The sequence below is a fragment of the Bombus terrestris genome, chromosome 3 (assembly GCF_910591885.1).
Source record: "Bombus terrestris chromosome 3, iyBomTerr1.2, whole genome shotgun sequence".
Classification (NCBI taxonomy): domain Eukaryota; kingdom Metazoa; phylum Arthropoda; class Insecta; order Hymenoptera; family Apidae; genus Bombus; species Bombus terrestris.
In genome coordinates, this window is record NC_063271.1 from 8,896,210 (window position 1) to 8,913,613 (window position 17,404).

Sequence of the window (17,404 nt, forward strand, 5' to 3'; positions counted from 1 at the left end):
CTCCTGTTTCAGTCTTGCCTACGGGTATTTCTCTCTCACTCTCTTTAAAAGATACATGTATGTAGTAGCCTTGATAACTGACCGGAATTCTGCTTTGCTAACTGGTCATCGCTATCCCCACTATTTCTTGGAAATACATATGTTCACAAAGAATGGAAGATTACACTAGTTCTTGGTTAAATGGTCAAGAATAGGGACCTTATCTGGCCAACTACCGAGGGAGGCGTATTTTTATGAAATACCCAGTATATATCTATTTCCTCTTTCGATTGGGTATGAATAAGATACAGATAACATTTATTTATTTTATATACAGTGGCTACAAAAAGTATTTGCACATATCCTTATTTTCCAACAAAGTGTAGTTTTATCAGCGTTCAACATTTCATTTTCATGGTAACAAATCTTTGTAGTTGTACAAAAGTATTACTAAATGATATAATTTAATATACTTGGACAGTTTATTAGTATGTAAATGTAGCATAAATGTAAATATTTAGTAACAATATCTGGTTAATTACAATAATATGTAAATGCTACAATACATATAGTGATGTGCAAATACTTTTGAAGCCATTGTACATAGCACCAGAAATAATATTCACCCCCACAAAGTCGATTCCAAGAAAAAGTGGGGTTTGAAGTGGTCAATTAGTATGAACACTTGGTATTTCCTTCAGTTCGTTTACCTTAAGTTTGCTTTGCTTACCAATATTCAACTGTTTATATAATATATATATTAAATCTTGGTATCCTAAATTAGATATTGGATATTCATTGTACTATTTCTGTACTCATCCCCGATATTGAGGGCCGAGAATCATAGTGAAGTGATTATAAATCACTGTTAATTCTCATAAAACAGTGTTGTGCCTTTATCATCATTATCTTAAAATCTGATCATAAAAAATGTCATGATTTTTAATTCATCATATACATATAGATCATGCTTTATTAACTGACCAGATTCAGTCCCAACCAGCGATCAGTTAGCAAGGCAGTTAGGTATTACATCTTTCCTTTCTGTCGTCTCCTTTCTCTTATGGAGTTATCTTGCTCTGTTATACCTTCTGCAGGTCAGGTCTGTACAGTAAAAAAGAGGACGTGCATACTAAGGAATAAGGGAATGGAAAATTTAGCATAGTATACACAATAGCGAAGGAGCTCACTCTGTGAGTCACAGGAACCAAATGTAGGATTTTTGTCCTCTGTGATGCGAACGCAACATGAATTTAATGTTCCTCGCTCGCGGCCGCGTCCCACTTCGAGAATAGAGAAATCGAGGTAGGAAAAACAAGCTTCACGAGCATCGATAAGCCTCGTGCCCGATACTGAATACCGAATGAAAAACTGTTTGCGACCTCGGCTTTCAGCTTATCACAGAGAAGGTAAATTTTGAAGCGACTCATCGTTGAGTTTACTCACCTCTTCAAAAACCATTACCCAATGATCCCTTCTGTGTGTTTGCAATAATCTACTTCATGGGATTTTCCGCCTCGCACAATGGATACCTTGCAATTTGTAATGTGGCATTAACACTGGAACTACCGACTATTCTATGAAGTGTATATAAAGAATAATATATATTATATAATAATTATAATATAAAATATATAGTACAGTATATAATTTTTGTATATAAGATTATAATATATAAATAACTTTTGCCAAAAATATTAAAATGAAAGAAGAAAACAGAAATACAGAATATAATAAAAGTAAATGTTCATTCATATATTTTACAAATAATTACAGAAAATCTTGCAAAATTCACTGTAGTAAGGCCGCAAAATTTCTGTGGAAAATTAAGAATTTGTTATTCTAACCACTTTGGTAGTTCTAGTATCGATAAATGTATTTTTTATCATATTAGCGATAATATTTGAATTTTAAAAATAAAATTGATTATTAACAAATCTGCGAATATTACATATATAATTGCAGGTAAACTTAAATAATCTAAATTATAGATTATATATAACATTTAAAAATGCATGGAATAAATAATACTTTCAGCAAGTTCACGTAAACAGTTTTCACATAGTGACATTACTTAGTTACGTAGAAAAACAAGATTCTATCGTTTCAGTCATATCGCAAATTGCTGGCATCGTTTGTTTGTCAGAGAAACCATTGTGCGTACATTTCATGATGACTATTCAAAGAATTAGAACGAAATATTTGTGATAGTGAGAACAACTTAATTTGCTTGCTGAGCATTTATTATGCTATGGCAAACGAAGATATTACAAGCAGAAAAATACCGAAAAATTTAATGTTAATCTTAAATTTATACATTCATGATTTATCTGGAACATGCTAGTATACTGATAATTGTTATCTGTTGGCTATTAATTAATCTATTCCTGTTTCTTAAAAATAATACATGTATATAATTTATATATAAAGTATATATAATTAAATTAATTATTATTTTATAAAAATAATTATTTTGAATAAATTATCTCACTTATTTTGTACTCTTTTTTTTTAATCAAACTGAATGCTCTACTTTTTTCAAGTACATAAAGCCAGGCACTTCATTTTTATCACACATTATGTAGAGCGTATATCTGACAATATATGTTGGTACATCTATCCATCATACGCATAACAGATTCGTACTAAATCTACAAAATTCTGATAAGCCCGTTCGAACAATCTCCAATATTCGAAAATATATACACGATGCTTCTCATTATATAATTATATTATATAATTACGCATCTTCATTACGTGATCTTTCTCAATAAGGTAGATTGATTTATCGGCTCGAAAAATAGCGGGAAAACACATATTAGGCATGCATCTTACTATTATCGAATAATATCTCGATTTCAAGATGTTAGGATCGTATGCAGCTATGAAAAGCCATAGACAATGTAAATTACGAATTAACGAGCTAATTGTTCTCCTTCGTGAATTAACTTGAAACGCACAATTGGCAGCAGTAACTACACATGACTCAGTCTATATTCGTTCTTATTAAGCATCAATTGGTGTTGTGATGGCAGTTATTATAAGAGGGATGCATACAAGTCACCGATCCGAGACTTAATTTCTCAAATTCATTTTAATCGTTTCGAATCGAACTCTTATTCTTGGAAATTGCTCGCCCGTGAGTCTATATAATTCCACTATATGAACAAAGATATAAGAATGTGAGTAAATATTTGATTGTGTATCGCGACTATGAGGAAATTAAAATGCCTTCGTTTGCAACAATACTTCTCATTCTGCACTGATCACGTACAATATTTACGGGCGGAAATACATACATATTTCTATAGTATAGTGTATAAGAATATTAGAGGATACACACAACAAGGTGTATGAATCACGAGATACTGGAAATTTTAATAAATGGGTTTATGCACTAGAAAGATATGATTCTACTTGAGTGATATGCCGTGAAATATAGCTTTTGTATCAGGACTTTTTTATCAAGAGCGTATTTTTATTCTATCAAATATCCACAGCAGAAGTTGAATCTAAGATTGAAGCTATTACAATGGGCTATATTGTGATCATTGAAGAAATAATATTTATCGATAAATTGTATCTGTCCCTTGTTCTCTTTCCTTCTTCTGTTCGCTTGATCACGTTATTACATCGCTGATGGCGTAATGGGTTCTTGTAAAAACAAGTACAAATAGGCATGTTTCTGTTAACAGCTTAAATTGCCACTGAAATGCTTCATTAACGACGTGCATTCGTGTCAACAAAAATGTTTATCACAACGACATACTGCTTTATTTGTTCGCATATTGTTCCAATAAATAGCAACAGCATTGTAAGAAAGTTTCCCATTGGATGTATCATTTCTTAACTTCTATAATTGAAGAGTAAGAATAATGGAAAATCATTTCAACTTGGCAATGATGTAATTGATACTTCATGAAATTATTTAACGGAATCAGAGGTAATGATAAATTGATAATAGTATTGATATATAAATAAATGTTCTAATCAAAATTTTTAATTAAATATATTTATTTTCTTTTCTGAAGGAACAAAAGATAGCATACATCTATAAGTGCTTCAACATATGATTTTATATATATTCTCTCATTGTAGTCACAGCTTACGATTCACTAACATTTTAATTTATGTAAATACTACATCTGAATACTACATCTGGATACAATCCACATTATAGTGCTTCACTCGTCTTATCACTATTCTCATTGACCTTCAATTTTTGCTTTTGTTTTATACTGTAATCTGACAAAGCAGCCTTAATTGCATCTTCTGCAAGCACTACAATATATAAAAGAATAATGTTAAATAATGTAATTATTTTTCTCAATATTAATTATACTGAATACTTCCAGAGTAGAGATAACTAATTGATAAATCTTCCATCTAAATGGATAGTTTAAGATTGCTTTACATTACAAAACTATTGGATATTTATTTCTTTACGGCAGTCTTCACAATTTTTCTACTCATACTCTAATATTTAAATATCAAATTTATTAATAAATACCACTTACTTGAACAATGAAGCTTGACAGGTGGTAAACATAATTCTTTGGCAATGTCAGTATTTTTGAGGGACAGTGCTTCATCGACCTATGATAAAAATCGATTAATTACCTTTGTTCTAAATAAATAATTTTTTGAAACACAATTATACTTACAGTTTTTCCTTTGACCCATTCTGTAGCTAAGGAACTGGAGGCAATAGCAGAACCACAACCAAAAGTTTTAAACTTAGCATCAATGATCTTCCCTTGTTCATCAACCTTAATCTGAAGTTTCATTACATCTCCGCAGGCTGGTGCTCCCACAACACCTGTACCAACCTTAGGGTCATTTTTATCCAATGAACCTACGTTTCTTGGATTTTCATAATGATCTATCACCTGCAACATAATCGAAATATAAAATATAAAACATGATTATAATATGTATACAACAAATAAAAATTAATATAAATATGTTATACAATATATGTATATAGTTTACTAGTTGTGTATAGTTTACTATATACATATATTATATATATATATATATATATATATATATATATATATATATATATATATATATATATATATATATATGATGCTAGTATGATATAAAGCTTTATTGTAATTAATACTTCATTTGTTTCTTATGTTGTAAAATAATTGGTAAATTATTAATTATACTTATTATATCAATAAACGAATATATTAATTAATTTTGGAAGAGATGATTGTCATTTTGCCAATAAAGTATAAAGATAACCTAAATGTTGTAGAATACTATAAAATCGATATAATAAGTAAATCGTTAGGTTTGCAAAAATGCATTTTTTAAGATATAACTGCATCGATGTTATAGATGAAGGTTAAACTTTCTGTGTATATGTCTTAATAATAGATACGATATTGATTGCAAAATGTAACGCAATACGTTTGTCAAAACTGACCACGATCAATGCCGCAAGTTAAACCGATAAATACTTACATTTGGATGATAAGATACAGATGGAACGCTTCGAAATGTCAATTTCGAGGCTTTATTGAGCCCCGAAGGCAACGATCGTAGTAAAGACATCGTGTTTAACAGGAGAAGCTCATTGTTGTTCTCACACTTTACGCAACTCTATTGAAACGATCGATTTCAAACCGCGTACGAATATGTCTGAAGTGTTGGTAACTCTGCTTCAGCCTGAAAATATATAAGAACAAGAAAGGATTCCCTATTACTATTTCGTTGTACCAACAAATCATATTCATTTAATCAGTTTCATACTTTAAAAATAATAATTTGTGTCATAGCTGATTATATCTGTGAAGATCACAGAAAATTTTGTTGATTTTCTGCTTTTGATGTTATTTCATGGTTAAGGAGATATACTTTAACATAACATACTTAAGAAGAGGATCAATCGATTCGGCCCAAAGATATACATAAACCTTTTAGCATTAAATGACAAATCTACGAGCTTTTCCGAAAACAACTAATGGTATATCTCTAATATTTAGAATATGATAATCAATACTTTTAAGAAACCAATATTTTTAATGTAAATATTTTTTAAAGAAATTCCACAAGCATGTGATTGGTTAATAAGATATTGGATTTTAAAGTCGTTGTCATATAAGAAACCAAAAGTATGATCTATCGTGCCTTTCTCCTATGATTTAATATATGATAATATTTTTAATTGCCAATTAATTTACCAATTTTAAGTATTATAAGAATTGCTGCGATTTATTTACATGTGAAGTTAATATTAAATCCGATATCTACATATATATTTCAATATCTATCTAACATACAATTTCAAGAATGACATATCAAATAAGAAATTACAAAATCTGAATAATATTAATGCTTTAAGTATGTCGCATATATTTTAAATAAGTTGGAAGGATAGAATATTTACGAAAAATGATAACATAATTGCGTTTATAGCATAAAATAATAAAACTATCTTATCGTAACGCATTCACAATTGTTTTCAAATGATCCTATGGAAGAATTGAATCGTTCTGATGTATCCAGATTGCAGTATTAACATCTACACTGGATGGACCCAAAAATGGACATCACCAAAACGATTTAAAAAAAAAAAGTATATCGATATCCACGAAGTAGTACGAGGACCATTTTCCTCTCCAAGATTAATAAGCACACAACCATTTATCACGTTTTCGTCTTATCAACGACGAGAAAATTATTCCGATGTGCGTCGAGGTATTCCTGATACTTGGAAGGAGTATTTAATTTCTAAGGGATTTTGTAAGGGATTTGGTACGAAGGCGTACGTATTACAGAAAAATTTAATACCTTTCTGTACCAGATACATCATCACTGATAGGCTATGGAACGATACACGTTTGTCTTTTATACAAGGAATTCCTGATCCATGGAAAACTAGAACTCTTCATCGGAGCGAGTCCAGTAAATATTCTCGATCGCGGTTTTCTCGCGCCAAAAATATTTGTTCTACACAATTTGCGTGCGTGTACGATGGAGACGACGAGGCAGAAATAGAACGCGGTGTCCCGTGTCAATTTAATAAAGATCATATTGATGATAAAAAAGATCCTCCTCAAGAAGGACACCGAGTATCAAATTATTCGCTAATTGAGAGAACATTCAAAGACAATTTGGAGGGAGTTCGGAAAAAAGAAAAGAGATACACTAGTCAGTTATCCTTTCAGAAAGACTCGAAATTATCGAATCGGAGGAAACCTACAGAAAGAGTGAAACATGACCAATGTACTGAGACTGTTGTAGAAAAAACTCGTCCTAAGTCTCAAGAAATTATTTCTAATAAAAATCTCAACAGGCATACTCATTCTAAACATCACAAAAAGGTTCAATTGAAGGATAAAAAGCAATTTGCATCAAAGAATGATTTAGAAAATGGAACAATTACTGAAAAGGAAGGCCAAGCTACTTCTAAAAATGCAGCCGATGGAATTGCACAAACTAGTATAATTCTAAAAGATAAAATTGGCGAAGCACAAGAATCTTTTCCCAGAAAACACATAGATGCAAATACCCAAATGTATCCTAATAATATTGCCTGTTGCAATTGTATACTACATAATTATATGCTTTCAAGTATACATTATTTTCGTAATTGTACGAGTCCATTGAAAGATGTGAGCTTGTCGAATAGCGTATTGTGTCAAGAATGCGAAAATATTTATCGTAAACGGAAACCAGAGAAATTAATTTCTCCGAAAAAAAAGTTAGAGTTTTGTACACCAGACCCGAAAACGTACACAAAACACAAACAACGAGTATATATGAAGCGAGAAAAAAATTATGAATGGACAAAGCAGAAGTTGTGCACTTGCATGCAGAAGATGAGGAAACAATTCGGGGAACAAAACAGACTAGACCATCGCATACGAACAAAGGACGCGATCGTCCCTAAGCAAGAACTAAATTTGATGTGTTATTACTGTAATAGCCCTGATCTGAAAATTGAGAAAATCTGTGGAAACACGTCTGGTCGAAACACGCGTTCGTGTATCGGTAAAAAAACCTCGATAAGACCGAGGAACGAACAAAATAAGATCAGGGATTGCGTTACGAAACATCTAATTACAAAAAGTCGAAGGAATTTTATTCCAGGTTCTAAGAAGCATAGTTACACGTGCATTGGAAACAAAAGACATGTTTCTAAGCGTCACCTTGACTGGGCGTCACCATCGATGACTGCTAAATGGGGACATAATATGGCAAAAAAGAAGGATTGTGAATTCTCGAAGAAAAATAATTGTCATGATAAAATGTTAAAAGTAGAAACCGAAAGAACCAGGATTGACAAAGAAACGAAGGGGAACGAAAGTACTGAGACGTTTGGCAATATTGTAACAGGTGAAAAATAGTCGAAATGAAAAAAGCACCAAAATACCTTGCTCACGGTGATCAGTTATTTATAAATAGTTATTAGTTATTTGTAGATAGAAAAGGGGAAGGATGTAAAAAAGAAGCATCAGACGATTGCTTTTGCAATGTTATAAAGAAAAATAAAGAAATGGATAAACAGGCTAATATTATGATTAATGAGTATGAAGAAATCGAAGCTGCAGAATTTCAACATTCGCAATCCAATAAACTCGTGCGCAATTCCGTATCAGATAGTGGAGAGAATACGGACGTATCCGATAATACAAATGTCGACTTTAATGCCATGGCCCAAGATAGATTGTCAGTAACTTCAATAACTTTCATAAAACGAATGAATAATCTTACTTCAATAAAGAGCCAATATCGGCAAAGAAATCCGAAGAGAGTTTGTTACTTTCGTCGTACACCATCACGAGGAATCGCGTCAAATTTCAGGCAGAATTTAAAAATAGAAGGTAAATACTGAAGTAACTTTCCAATTGCCTCGTGCATTGTTGTTTCTTGTCCTACGACTGGTAAAAAAAGATGAGGATGTTGTAGGCCATGAAGGCCATTAATTAATACAGCAGAAAGGGAAATACTGAGAAATGCGGAATATACTATATAATAATACAAAAATTTGGTTGCAGAAAATATGTAACACGTACAGTTGTTTACTTAAATCGTGCTAAACACTTATAGAAATCTTCTATTAAATAAGTGTTCAATTACTTTTGTGAGCTACTGCATTTAGTAATGAGCAAAATATTCTTTTAAAAATCAACTCTCGTATGTAATATGATAAAGCTAAGGATAAATAACAGAGAAAGATAATTACCTAATTCGTCGAGAAGTTACACTGTTGTTCTTGTAGTTAACGTGCAGACTCAGTAAAGAATTAGAATAAGATCCTTTATTAACACTGACATAAAATCAAGATGATTGGACGAATAATATGTAAAAAATTAAGAAAATTAATTATGAAATTATTATGCTATAAGATCATGAAATTGTAGATACATACATGTATTTAATAAGTGGTTAAAAAGAAATAATTTGAAGAAAATTGTGCGTGGAATAAATACGCGTAAGATGGAACAGTCACCTTACTTGAGTACATATTTTGATATCACTCGATGAAATAAAAAAGTGCTTAAAAAAGCAGGGTAGAATTAATATATGAGATAAGAGAATTATTCTAGGGAACATCTGTCTTTTATCCGATTATTTATCAACGCGGGAAGGCTAAAGAATTATATAAGAAAATACTGCACTAAGTAAAAACGATAACTCTTTGTTTAATACTGGTAGAAAGTTTGCAAAGGTAAAAAATAAAAAGTAACAGGCTGGAAATAATAAAGTAATAAAACCAAGAGGAAAAGGATATCTTTACTAAAATTATTGAAAAATAAGCAATTAATTTGATTAAAATGTATACCGTTTATTTTAGAAAAAAATATTTAGAAGCGAAAAAAGATAAAATCTAGAAATATTAATTAGTAATATGTATATCTTTGTTATTGAATAAAATGTACATTATAATTCAGGTACGTGGTAAAAACAGATTTTTAAAAATAGAAGTGCTTTACTATGAAATTAAAATACCTCGATCATCTTAAAAATACGTAATACATGAGATATGAAAACGTTATCAATAAATCTTAACTATTAAAGTTCAACGTCTTAACGCAACGAGTGTTTGATTAGAACTCGAAAGATTTAACAACAATTTCAAGGATGATAAAACGTATTTATATTAAACGAGCAAGAAAAGGAGCAATTAAGAATACCATAATCGAATACAATTTAAAAAGATAGGATTTTTAGGTTTATTTTATTAATATAGAATAGATATCAATTAGTTTATGTAAATACATAATGCTAAAATAACAATAAACTTTGATCCGATACTAACAATTAACTACCCATATTATTAATAACGTAAGCCACCGTGAAAGTTAGATAAATATTAAGAATACATTTTATGAACATTGATAATATCAGAGATACGTAGATAATTTACATGTCGTATATTTACGTATGTAAAACATACATATTACATATAGAAATTTTCCATGTGTACTTATTTAAGTATGTTCATATTTCGTACATTCATTCATTAAAATATGATTAAGTATAATAACATCTGCATCTGAGAAAACAATAACAAAATTATAATGAAGAAAAAGAGTAAAAAGACCATGCATAAATATCGTGTTATCACAAAGCTTAAATACTTACTAAACTGAAAACTGGAAATACATTTTCACAATGTGAAATAACGTGAATTCTGCGATTGGTCCATTCTCGTAATAGACTTTCACTGCCATCTATCAATTGAAGTATGAATCATTTTACATTGTGTTCCTTTTATACATTACGGTTGTCATTACTTATTAGCGTTATGTTAAATGTAAAAAAAAATACTTAACGTTATAGTGAACGCTCATAAAATGCATTCTCATCGATATAAAAGCTATTTTCGTGCTATGATGTCAATATTCAACGACATGGTTTAACGATATAGTTATCTAGTCATATTTTTTAATTGTAAATAACCTTATCCTTATTAAATATTTTTCCGTAATATGGCCAAGACTAAAACAATCAGTAAAGGCTGCCCAAAATGTGAACAGCAGGTAATTTTATATTATAATAATTATTTTATATTTATACCAAACAGTTATACATAAATATATAATAATTTTATTTTGAATATTTTTTGTAGCTTTACTTATTTATTACATTAAGACTTTTTGAATGAACTGGGAAAACTTCAGTAAAACGGAAATAATATTATTTTGTCATAAATTTTTCTACTATCATCAATTCGTTATTAAAATGAAATATAATTAATTATTTCATTGTATATTTTAATGTAAGCTTTGAATAATTAATTTTTTTATACGTGTATAAGAAAAAAATATTAAATTTTAATTTTGAGTGCAAACAAATTTTATATATTTATTCAATTATATATGTATATAATTGATAACTTATTTATATCACTTTATATTAATTATATGTATTTATTTATTAAGGTACCTGTAGCTTGCAAAGCTTGTCCTTGTGGTCATTCATTTTTTAATGCAAGACGAAATTCAATAAAAAGTCCTCCTAGTCCTGATAATGGAGTAATGAAAACAAGACGAACCAATCGAATCAAGCGTGAGAAACCAAATTATTATGATGCTTTAGAATACGATAAGCAATCAAAAAAGAGTGCAAAAGTAAGATATTCTTTAATATTCTATATATAAATGCATATTTTGAAATGAATAATTTGTGTAAAAAAATTCATCATAGATCAGAAAAGCAACAGATGCTGCTAGTGACATAGACTGTAGACAGTTAAACAAGAAGAAGAAACGAAAGGTAAAAGGTAAAGGGAAAAGTGGAAGTAGTAATGGAATAGGAGATGATGATGATGAAATGGAAGGAATCAATGGTCTGTCACCAGAGAAGCAGCTCACATGCTCTTTGATACTACAAGAATTAAATAATAAAATGAGAGTTGTAGCCTGGAAACCGACATAATTTTTTCTATTGTGTCATATTTTGTACTATAAGAAATACTAGTGTCCATTTTTAGTAGAAAGTAATCATTTTATATAGATGTTGGACTATATTTGAAATGCTATCTATTCATTGCATCAAGGAAGATTAAAATAGTATTATATAATGTTATGCATGAATTAATAGCATTAATTAGCATGAATTAATTTATGGTAATTTTGAGATTTATAAAGTTTTTTGAGCATTAATTTATACATTATCTTCGAAAGTAGACAAATTAAGACTACATAAGTGAAAAGAATACAATTTTTATTAAAGATCACTGTGTTTAATTACATCTGTTTGTATGAAAAATATGTATTTCCTACTAAGAGATTGTTTCTTTCATCGTAGGACCTGCCGCAATTCTTCATTTTCTACAAATAATCATAATGTAACATGTAAATATGAATAATGTACATAGTGTTTATGTGTAATATATAAGACAAATTACAACTGGAAACCAGATTCTGTTTTTTAAAAATAATTCTTTACATTGTATATATATCTAATATGTATAAGAACGTTTTTGTCCTGTTATTTTTTTTTATTTTTAAACGTAAACGTGTAAATGAGAGTGTCGTTTACCAATAAAACAAAATGAGACATGTGCATTTATATAAAAACTTATAAAAATTACCCTTACCTGCCGCGAACGAGGTATTTTATGTAAACGTTTCGAATACATTGAACGAAGCAATACATCATAGTAGAATAATTGTAGCGACAAATGTTGTGATTTATTAGATTTCTAATACACATTCAATCACATTCGCAAAATATTTTTATTCTTTTGCAACCACCTCTCCTTGACAGTTACTGTTCTCATTATTAACAGTAATCTTCGATGATTCCGATACTTCGTTAAAAACCAGGAGTAAAGGTAGACCTCCCATGACCATGCACGTACCCATGCATAGAAAACATACGGAATAACTTCCTGTTACATCGCGCAGATAACCTAGAATATAACATAAAAACATTAACATAAATAACACTGATTATTTTTTTATTTAACCAAAACAATACCTCTGCGACTACTACACAGAATCGAGTACTTTTAAGTTCATTAATTGCAATGAATATTTATTTTAAACGCTGCACTGTATTAAAATTCAAATAATTTCATACCTGCTAAAGGCGGAATAGAAATTGCTCCAACGCTCTGGAACATCCTGACAAGACCATAAGTAGAGGATATTTTATCAGTTCCGTATTGGTCTGCGAGAAGGACGGGAACCAAGAGGAACCAACAGCCTAAGCATAGTCCATACATGCCTACAGAACATGCTAACACGTAGAAAGAATGGGCCATTGGAATTGCCAGTACAGCTACACCAGCACCCACGACACTGTTTAAGGAGAAGAAAATTTTTATTAAATACTAAAGTTCAATAATGATTTGCACAACTATATTTCCTATAGCATGTGCATATAAAATTAGGTTCAAGCGTATTAAATTTCACATCATTTAGTAATACTTCCATATGACCATAAAAATTCAATACTATGAAAATGAAACGTAGAATCTGATAAAAAAAAGATATTTTATTGGAAAATAAGGATCCATGCAAATACATTTTGTATGCACATACATACAGTATAAAAATTTCTCGAACGTACCTTCCAATGTATCCTTTCCGCCGATCAAAAAGTTTCAAATCCGAAAGCCATCCAAGTCCTAATCTTCCGCATAAATCAAGCGCGGCGGAAATAGCAACCAGGTATCCAGCTTCCGATTTCGTATAACCAGCAGCGTGTACGTATGCCGGAAGATAGTACAGCATATACGGACTTCCGGTTGACATAAGACTAACGGACAAACACATCATCATGAATTGAGGATTTTTCAATAGAGATAGATCGATGTATTGCGCTATCCTTTGCATCACTGTCTTCTTTTCCTTTGGCAGTTGTGACTCGTTCTGAGGAACTGGATATACCGCCGTGACCGACGACTTCAGCGACTTTAACGACGATCTTGCCTTGTAAACGCACGTAGAATCGGTCGATAGATCTTCGACACTGTGTAATATACTCGAGCTACGTATCTTCGAGATCGGTTTCATCTGTAGACACTCGCCCACAACGTCTTTCTCCTCGTCACTGTCTGTCAGCTCGACCGCCACCACACCGTTCTGATGAAATAATTCGTTCAACAGATTATGTTTCGTAGTCGAATCATTGGCAAATATTAAATCTAACTTCTGTTGTTTTGCCGTCTCTAATTCCTTTGCTGTGCTCTCGACCTTTTGCGCCTTTTCCGGCATCTCTGTGTCATCTGGCGCATAATTGTTCTCCAGTGGCCGGTATAGAGTTGCGCTGACACACACGTGAAGCATACAACCACCAAGTAAAAGGATGGTGCCATGGAAACCAAAATTATCCACGAGAACCTTGATCAAAAGCGGAAACACGAAACTGCCAGCTGCTGTACCAGATACGCATATTCCATTTGCTAGTGCACGATGCTTGTCGAAGTATTGTGAGACGAGAATGATACCTGGTGTTGTCGACAGACCGCTGCCAATGCCTAAAATTGTTATATTAATTGCTATGACAATAAATATTCTCATTGTACAAATATTTAGATGTTTATAATTGAATTAATTGTATTGTCCAGTTGTTCGTTCGTATCATATTCTTGCTTTCTTTCTTTCAAGCATGCTATCCGCATTTTCTTACGTAACCCAATGACGAAACCTGATTATATACATATACATACATATATTGAGACGAACGCACGGCGAAGAAGTTTGATAAAATCGATTACCCACGAACCTGTCAGAACTCCAAATGTAAAAAACAGATGTATCAACTTTGTTGCAAAGTAACTTATCGTTAATCCTAAAGCACAGAACAATCCACCGATGAAAACGACAGCCCGACAACTATACTTCTGGCACAGCATGCTCGTCACTGGAGCTGTATTTGGATTATTCACATATTAATATTTAGGATAATAGCACAATCTCTTCACATTGTCATAGTCGCACATGTATTTCAAAAGTGTCACAACTCAAAATAATTCAGTCTTGTGTTAGATGAACATCAAAATTGTCAAAGAGCGATCTCAAGAAAGTTAAGAATGGAAAATTACAAAAATAATATTTGATCATCTATCTATCTATCATTCTAGTGTTTATTCTTTACTTTAACATTATGTGTTTAGTAAATAATTTTTTATAAGTTTTCAAATAGTTTCTCGTTTTTCCTGAAAAATTTGGTTAGAGTTGTGTCACATTTTTAGTATTATTATTTTATTAAAATATTGATTAGATTTCTAAAAAACCTACTTTTCACTAAAACATCTTGGCAAATACTTACCAAGCGCGAGACAAAGACAAGACAAGATAGCGGGTATCCAAGAAGCGACCGAAGCTGTGGAATCCTTGAACGTTTCCATCACCTCAACGTACAGCACCCCGTAAGATTTCATCAGTCCAGTCACCCAGAACTGAACGAAAAATGCTCCGCAAACGATCACCCAGCCATAACCACCATCTAATGGAACATACTTGATATTTCTTGATTTTTTCGTTTCGCACTTAGGTTTTTTCTTCTTGGTACTAGAAGTTATGCTCGATCGAAGTTCATGAGACTTGGCAATCAATGGCCTGGCCGTAAGACTCGATATGGTCAGGAGATTATCGTTATCCTCGTCCTCGATCGTCTCTGGACTCTGAAGATGCGGTGGCACGATCGGCGTTGAAGTTGCTGTCGCCTGGACGGCCAACGAGGCTGGCCTTTTTGGCGAAGGTACACCTGTGCTCAAATCGAAGACGGGCGCCGAATGTATCGACAAAAGGGAGCCCAGTTGATTTTGTTGATTCATATTCTCGTCGATGACAGTGGTGCCGACCATCTCCTGCGACGCTGTCGCACAGGCGACAGCGTCACGCTCAACCGAATCCTGCAAGCTCCATTCTCGTGGTAATGACATATTTCCGTGGATTCGTTCACGCGAGGGGGACCGTAATACATTGGAGTTACGTTGCTTTTCCTCTCCTTCGTTTGCTTCTGCTGGCAAACAGTCTTCTTTTCACCTGCTTCACCTCTTTCGATTCTCTTTTATCTTTGATAAAAAACGGAATCTTCGTTTTTCTAACACTCTATATTTCTATTTATGTACTTGTCTCTATGTCTTGGGGTCGTTTTCTATATCTTCCTCTATCTATCTTATTAGATGTCAACTTCTGTTCTATCTACTTTCCTCTATTCTTCGTTTTCTATTGTTTAAACTCAAATCTTATAATCAAATTGTTTAAACGCAAATCTTCCTGGTCTTTCGACATGCACCTTATCAAAATCGGTCCACCCCGATTTGACTTTGTTGTTACCTATCCACCGTTGACTTCCTTCTCACCATTTACACGTTCTCCAAGGTTCTCCTGACTCTGTCTAAGGGTGCTTGGTAAATAACCGAAGTGAAAAGGGTGCGCACGCAGAGGAGGTCGCCACCGAGTGGAAACTTACGAGATCAATATGCAGCCACAACTGACGCACTGGCATCTCGCGGTGTAGTCACCACCACGTGGCTTGGAAACAATGCAGGGGTCTATCGGTTTATTGTCCTGCCGGCCGACCCACTTTTCCATCCGCCTTGGCCTCCACTAGCTTGTATGACCATTTCCACCCTGTAGTCCCTATGCCTGGACGATCTTCGATCGGCCTGCATCGCGTGTCCCTTCCCGTTTCGCAGCTTCAATTATTTCAACATCTTTAGAAACGGTGGAGGTCATCGAAATTAATCGCCTGAGAGACACTGATTTCAGGGAAATAGTACGAGTTGTTACGACCATTGGAAAGTTCTTTTAAACTCTCCTGGCAATGCTTCTTCTTCTTGTTATGCTATGAATCTATTGAAGAAACAAAGTTGAATTAGAATTAAATTATTCTTAGTTGTTTATATTTTATATTGATAATGAGCAATTTGGCTAGATAGATCGTTTGCTTTATATTCCTAAAAGTGATATCTAAAAGAACATGAACTAACGTTGGTTACGAAACATGCCAAGTAAGAAAGACAATAAACTGTTGTATAGTTACGCGATATTAATTAAAATTATTTAAAATATCTTTAAGCTGTTCTTTAAAATATTCTATAAAATATTAAAAATATTTAGAATATATAAAAAGAAATACTATCTGCCCAGAAACTTTTGCACACCACTGTATAATAAGAATTGATCGATTTCTCCCACTATTTATCATTTCTCGTTTGCAAAAATAGAACTCAGATCAACTTAGATAAATGAATTCGATCAGCAAAAGTTGAGTTAGTTTCGCTAACTAAAATTTCATTTTGATAAGTGAAATTCTACTGTACTTTGGTTGTATTGGGAGATTAAATGCACGTTTGGTCGGGATCTAAATAATCCTGAGAATAAGGAAGAAATAAGGAGTTTGAAACGAGTATGGAAGGGTAGATTATTGGAATGATCAGAAAGAAATTGCAAGGTTGCCTGGAAAATAGGAAAACATCCTAATATTGCAATAGTGG

At 32.2% G+C, this 17,404-nt stretch overlaps 4 protein-coding genes and 1 long non-coding RNA gene across 6 annotated transcripts; 3 read left to right on the plus strand and 2 right to left on the minus strand.

Annotated features, from left to right (window-relative positions):
- Positions 1-38: 38 nt before the first annotated feature.
- On the plus strand, positions 39-1,634 carry LOC105667171. The gene is made up of 3 exons (XR_007223384.1): positions 39-273; positions 1,077-1,284; positions 1,374-1,634. It is a non-coding gene; the product is annotated as an uncharacterized LOC105667171 (long non-coding RNA).
- A 2,341-nt stretch (positions 1,635-3,975) lies between these two features.
- LOC100644797 (iron-sulfur cluster assembly scaffold protein IscU) lies at positions 3,976-5,638 on the minus strand. Its single transcript, XM_012321009.3, has 4 exons — positions 5,458-5,638; positions 4,644-4,868; positions 4,497-4,575; positions 3,976-4,260 (listed from the first exon to the last, which is right to left on the minus strand). The coding sequence occupies exons 1-4, from the start codon at positions 5,545-5,547 to the stop codon at positions 4,154-4,156; spliced, it is 501 nt and encodes a 166-aa protein (XP_012176399.1). The 5' UTR covers positions 5,548-5,638; the 3' UTR covers positions 3,976-4,153.
- A 112-nt stretch (positions 5,639-5,750) lies between these two features.
- Positions 5,751-9,811, plus strand: LOC110120342. The gene is made up of 2 exons (XM_048404241.1): positions 5,751-8,334; positions 8,421-9,811. The coding sequence occupies exons 1-2, from the start codon at positions 6,492-6,494 to the stop codon at positions 8,831-8,833; spliced, it is 2,256 nt and encodes a 751-aa protein (XP_048260198.1). The 5' UTR covers positions 5,751-6,491; the 3' UTR covers positions 8,834-9,811.
- An 891-nt stretch (positions 9,812-10,702) lies between these two features.
- Positions 10,703-12,519, plus strand: LOC100644675 (UPF0547 protein C16orf87). Its single transcript, XM_003394413.4, has 3 exons — positions 10,703-10,985; positions 11,388-11,576; positions 11,653-12,519. Exons 1-3 carry the CDS (start codon positions 10,935-10,937, stop codon positions 11,881-11,883), a joined length of 471 nt encoding a protein of 156 aa, XP_003394461.1. The 5' UTR covers positions 10,703-10,934; the 3' UTR covers positions 11,884-12,519.
- LOC100644554 (monocarboxylate transporter 12) lies at positions 12,155-17,365 on the minus strand. 2 transcript variants are annotated; one of them, XM_012321008.3, is made up of 8 exons: positions 17,231-17,360; positions 15,229-16,760; positions 14,683-14,826; positions 14,151-14,434; positions 13,525-14,039; positions 13,033-13,253; positions 12,548-12,862; positions 12,155-12,278 (listed from the first exon to the last, which is right to left on the minus strand). In XM_012321008.3, exons 2-7 carry the CDS (start codon positions 15,842-15,844, stop codon positions 12,687-12,689), a joined length of 1,956 nt encoding a protein of 651 aa, XP_012176398.1. In that variant the 5' UTR covers positions 15,845-16,760; positions 17,231-17,360; the 3' UTR covers positions 12,155-12,278; positions 12,548-12,686. The 2 variants fall into 2 exon arrangements, with proteins under 2 accessions (XP_012176398.1, XP_003394460.1); XM_003394412.4 differs by having other exon boundaries at positions 13,525-14,434; positions 17,231-17,365.
- Between the last annotated feature and the right edge of the window lie 39 nt (positions 17,366-17,404).

What these genes read in the sequence shown, in the direction of transcription:
- LOC100644554 (XM_003394412.4), bottom strand. Translation starts at nt 15,844, where the DNA reads ATGTCATTACCACGAGAATGGAGCTTGCAGGATTCGGTTGAGCGTGAC. An exon ending in TTGTCTTTGTCTCGCGCTTG is followed by an intron (nt 14,827 to 15,228) that starts GTAAGTATTTGC and finishes ATCCAAATACAG; the next exon opens with CTCCAGTGACGAGCATGCTG. An exon ending in TACATTTGGAGTTCTGACAG is followed by an intron (nt 14,435 to 14,682) that starts GTTCGTGGGTAA and finishes TAACAATTTTAG; the next exon opens with GCATTGGCAGCGGTCTGTCG.
- LOC100644675 (XM_003394413.4), top strand. Translation starts at nt 10,935, where the DNA reads ATGGCCAAGACTAAAACAATCAGTAAAGGCTGCCCAAAATGTGAACAG. An exon ending in GCCCAAAATGTGAACAGCAG is followed by an intron (nt 10,986 to 11,387) that starts GTAATTTTATAT and finishes TTATTTATTAAG; the next exon opens with GTACCTGTAGCTTGCAAAGC. An exon ending in AATCAAAAAAGAGTGCAAAA is followed by an intron (nt 11,577 to 11,652) that starts GTAAGATATTCT and finishes AATTCATCATAG; the next exon opens with ATCAGAAAAGCAACAGATGC.
- LOC110120342 (XM_048404241.1), top strand. Translation starts at nt 6,492, where the DNA reads ATGTATCCAGATTGCAGTATTAACATCTACACTGGATGGACCCAAAAA. An exon ending in GTTTGGCAATATTGTAACAG is followed by an intron (nt 8,335 to 8,420) that starts GTGAAAAATAGT and finishes AGTTATTTGTAG; the next exon opens with ATAGAAAAGGGGAAGGATGT.
- LOC100644797 (XM_012321009.3), bottom strand. Translation starts at nt 5,547, where the DNA reads ATGTCTTTACTACGATCGTTGCCTTCGGGGCTCAATAAAGCCTCGAAA. An exon ending in CTGTATCTTATCATCCAAAT is followed by an intron (nt 4,869 to 5,457) that starts GTAAGTATTTAT and finishes ATTATGTTGCAG; the next exon opens with GTGATAGATCATTATGAAAA. An exon ending in AATGGGTCAAAGGAAAAACT is followed by an intron (nt 4,576 to 4,643) that starts GTAAGTATAATT and finishes TTTTTATCATAG; the next exon opens with GTCGATGAAGCACTGTCCCT.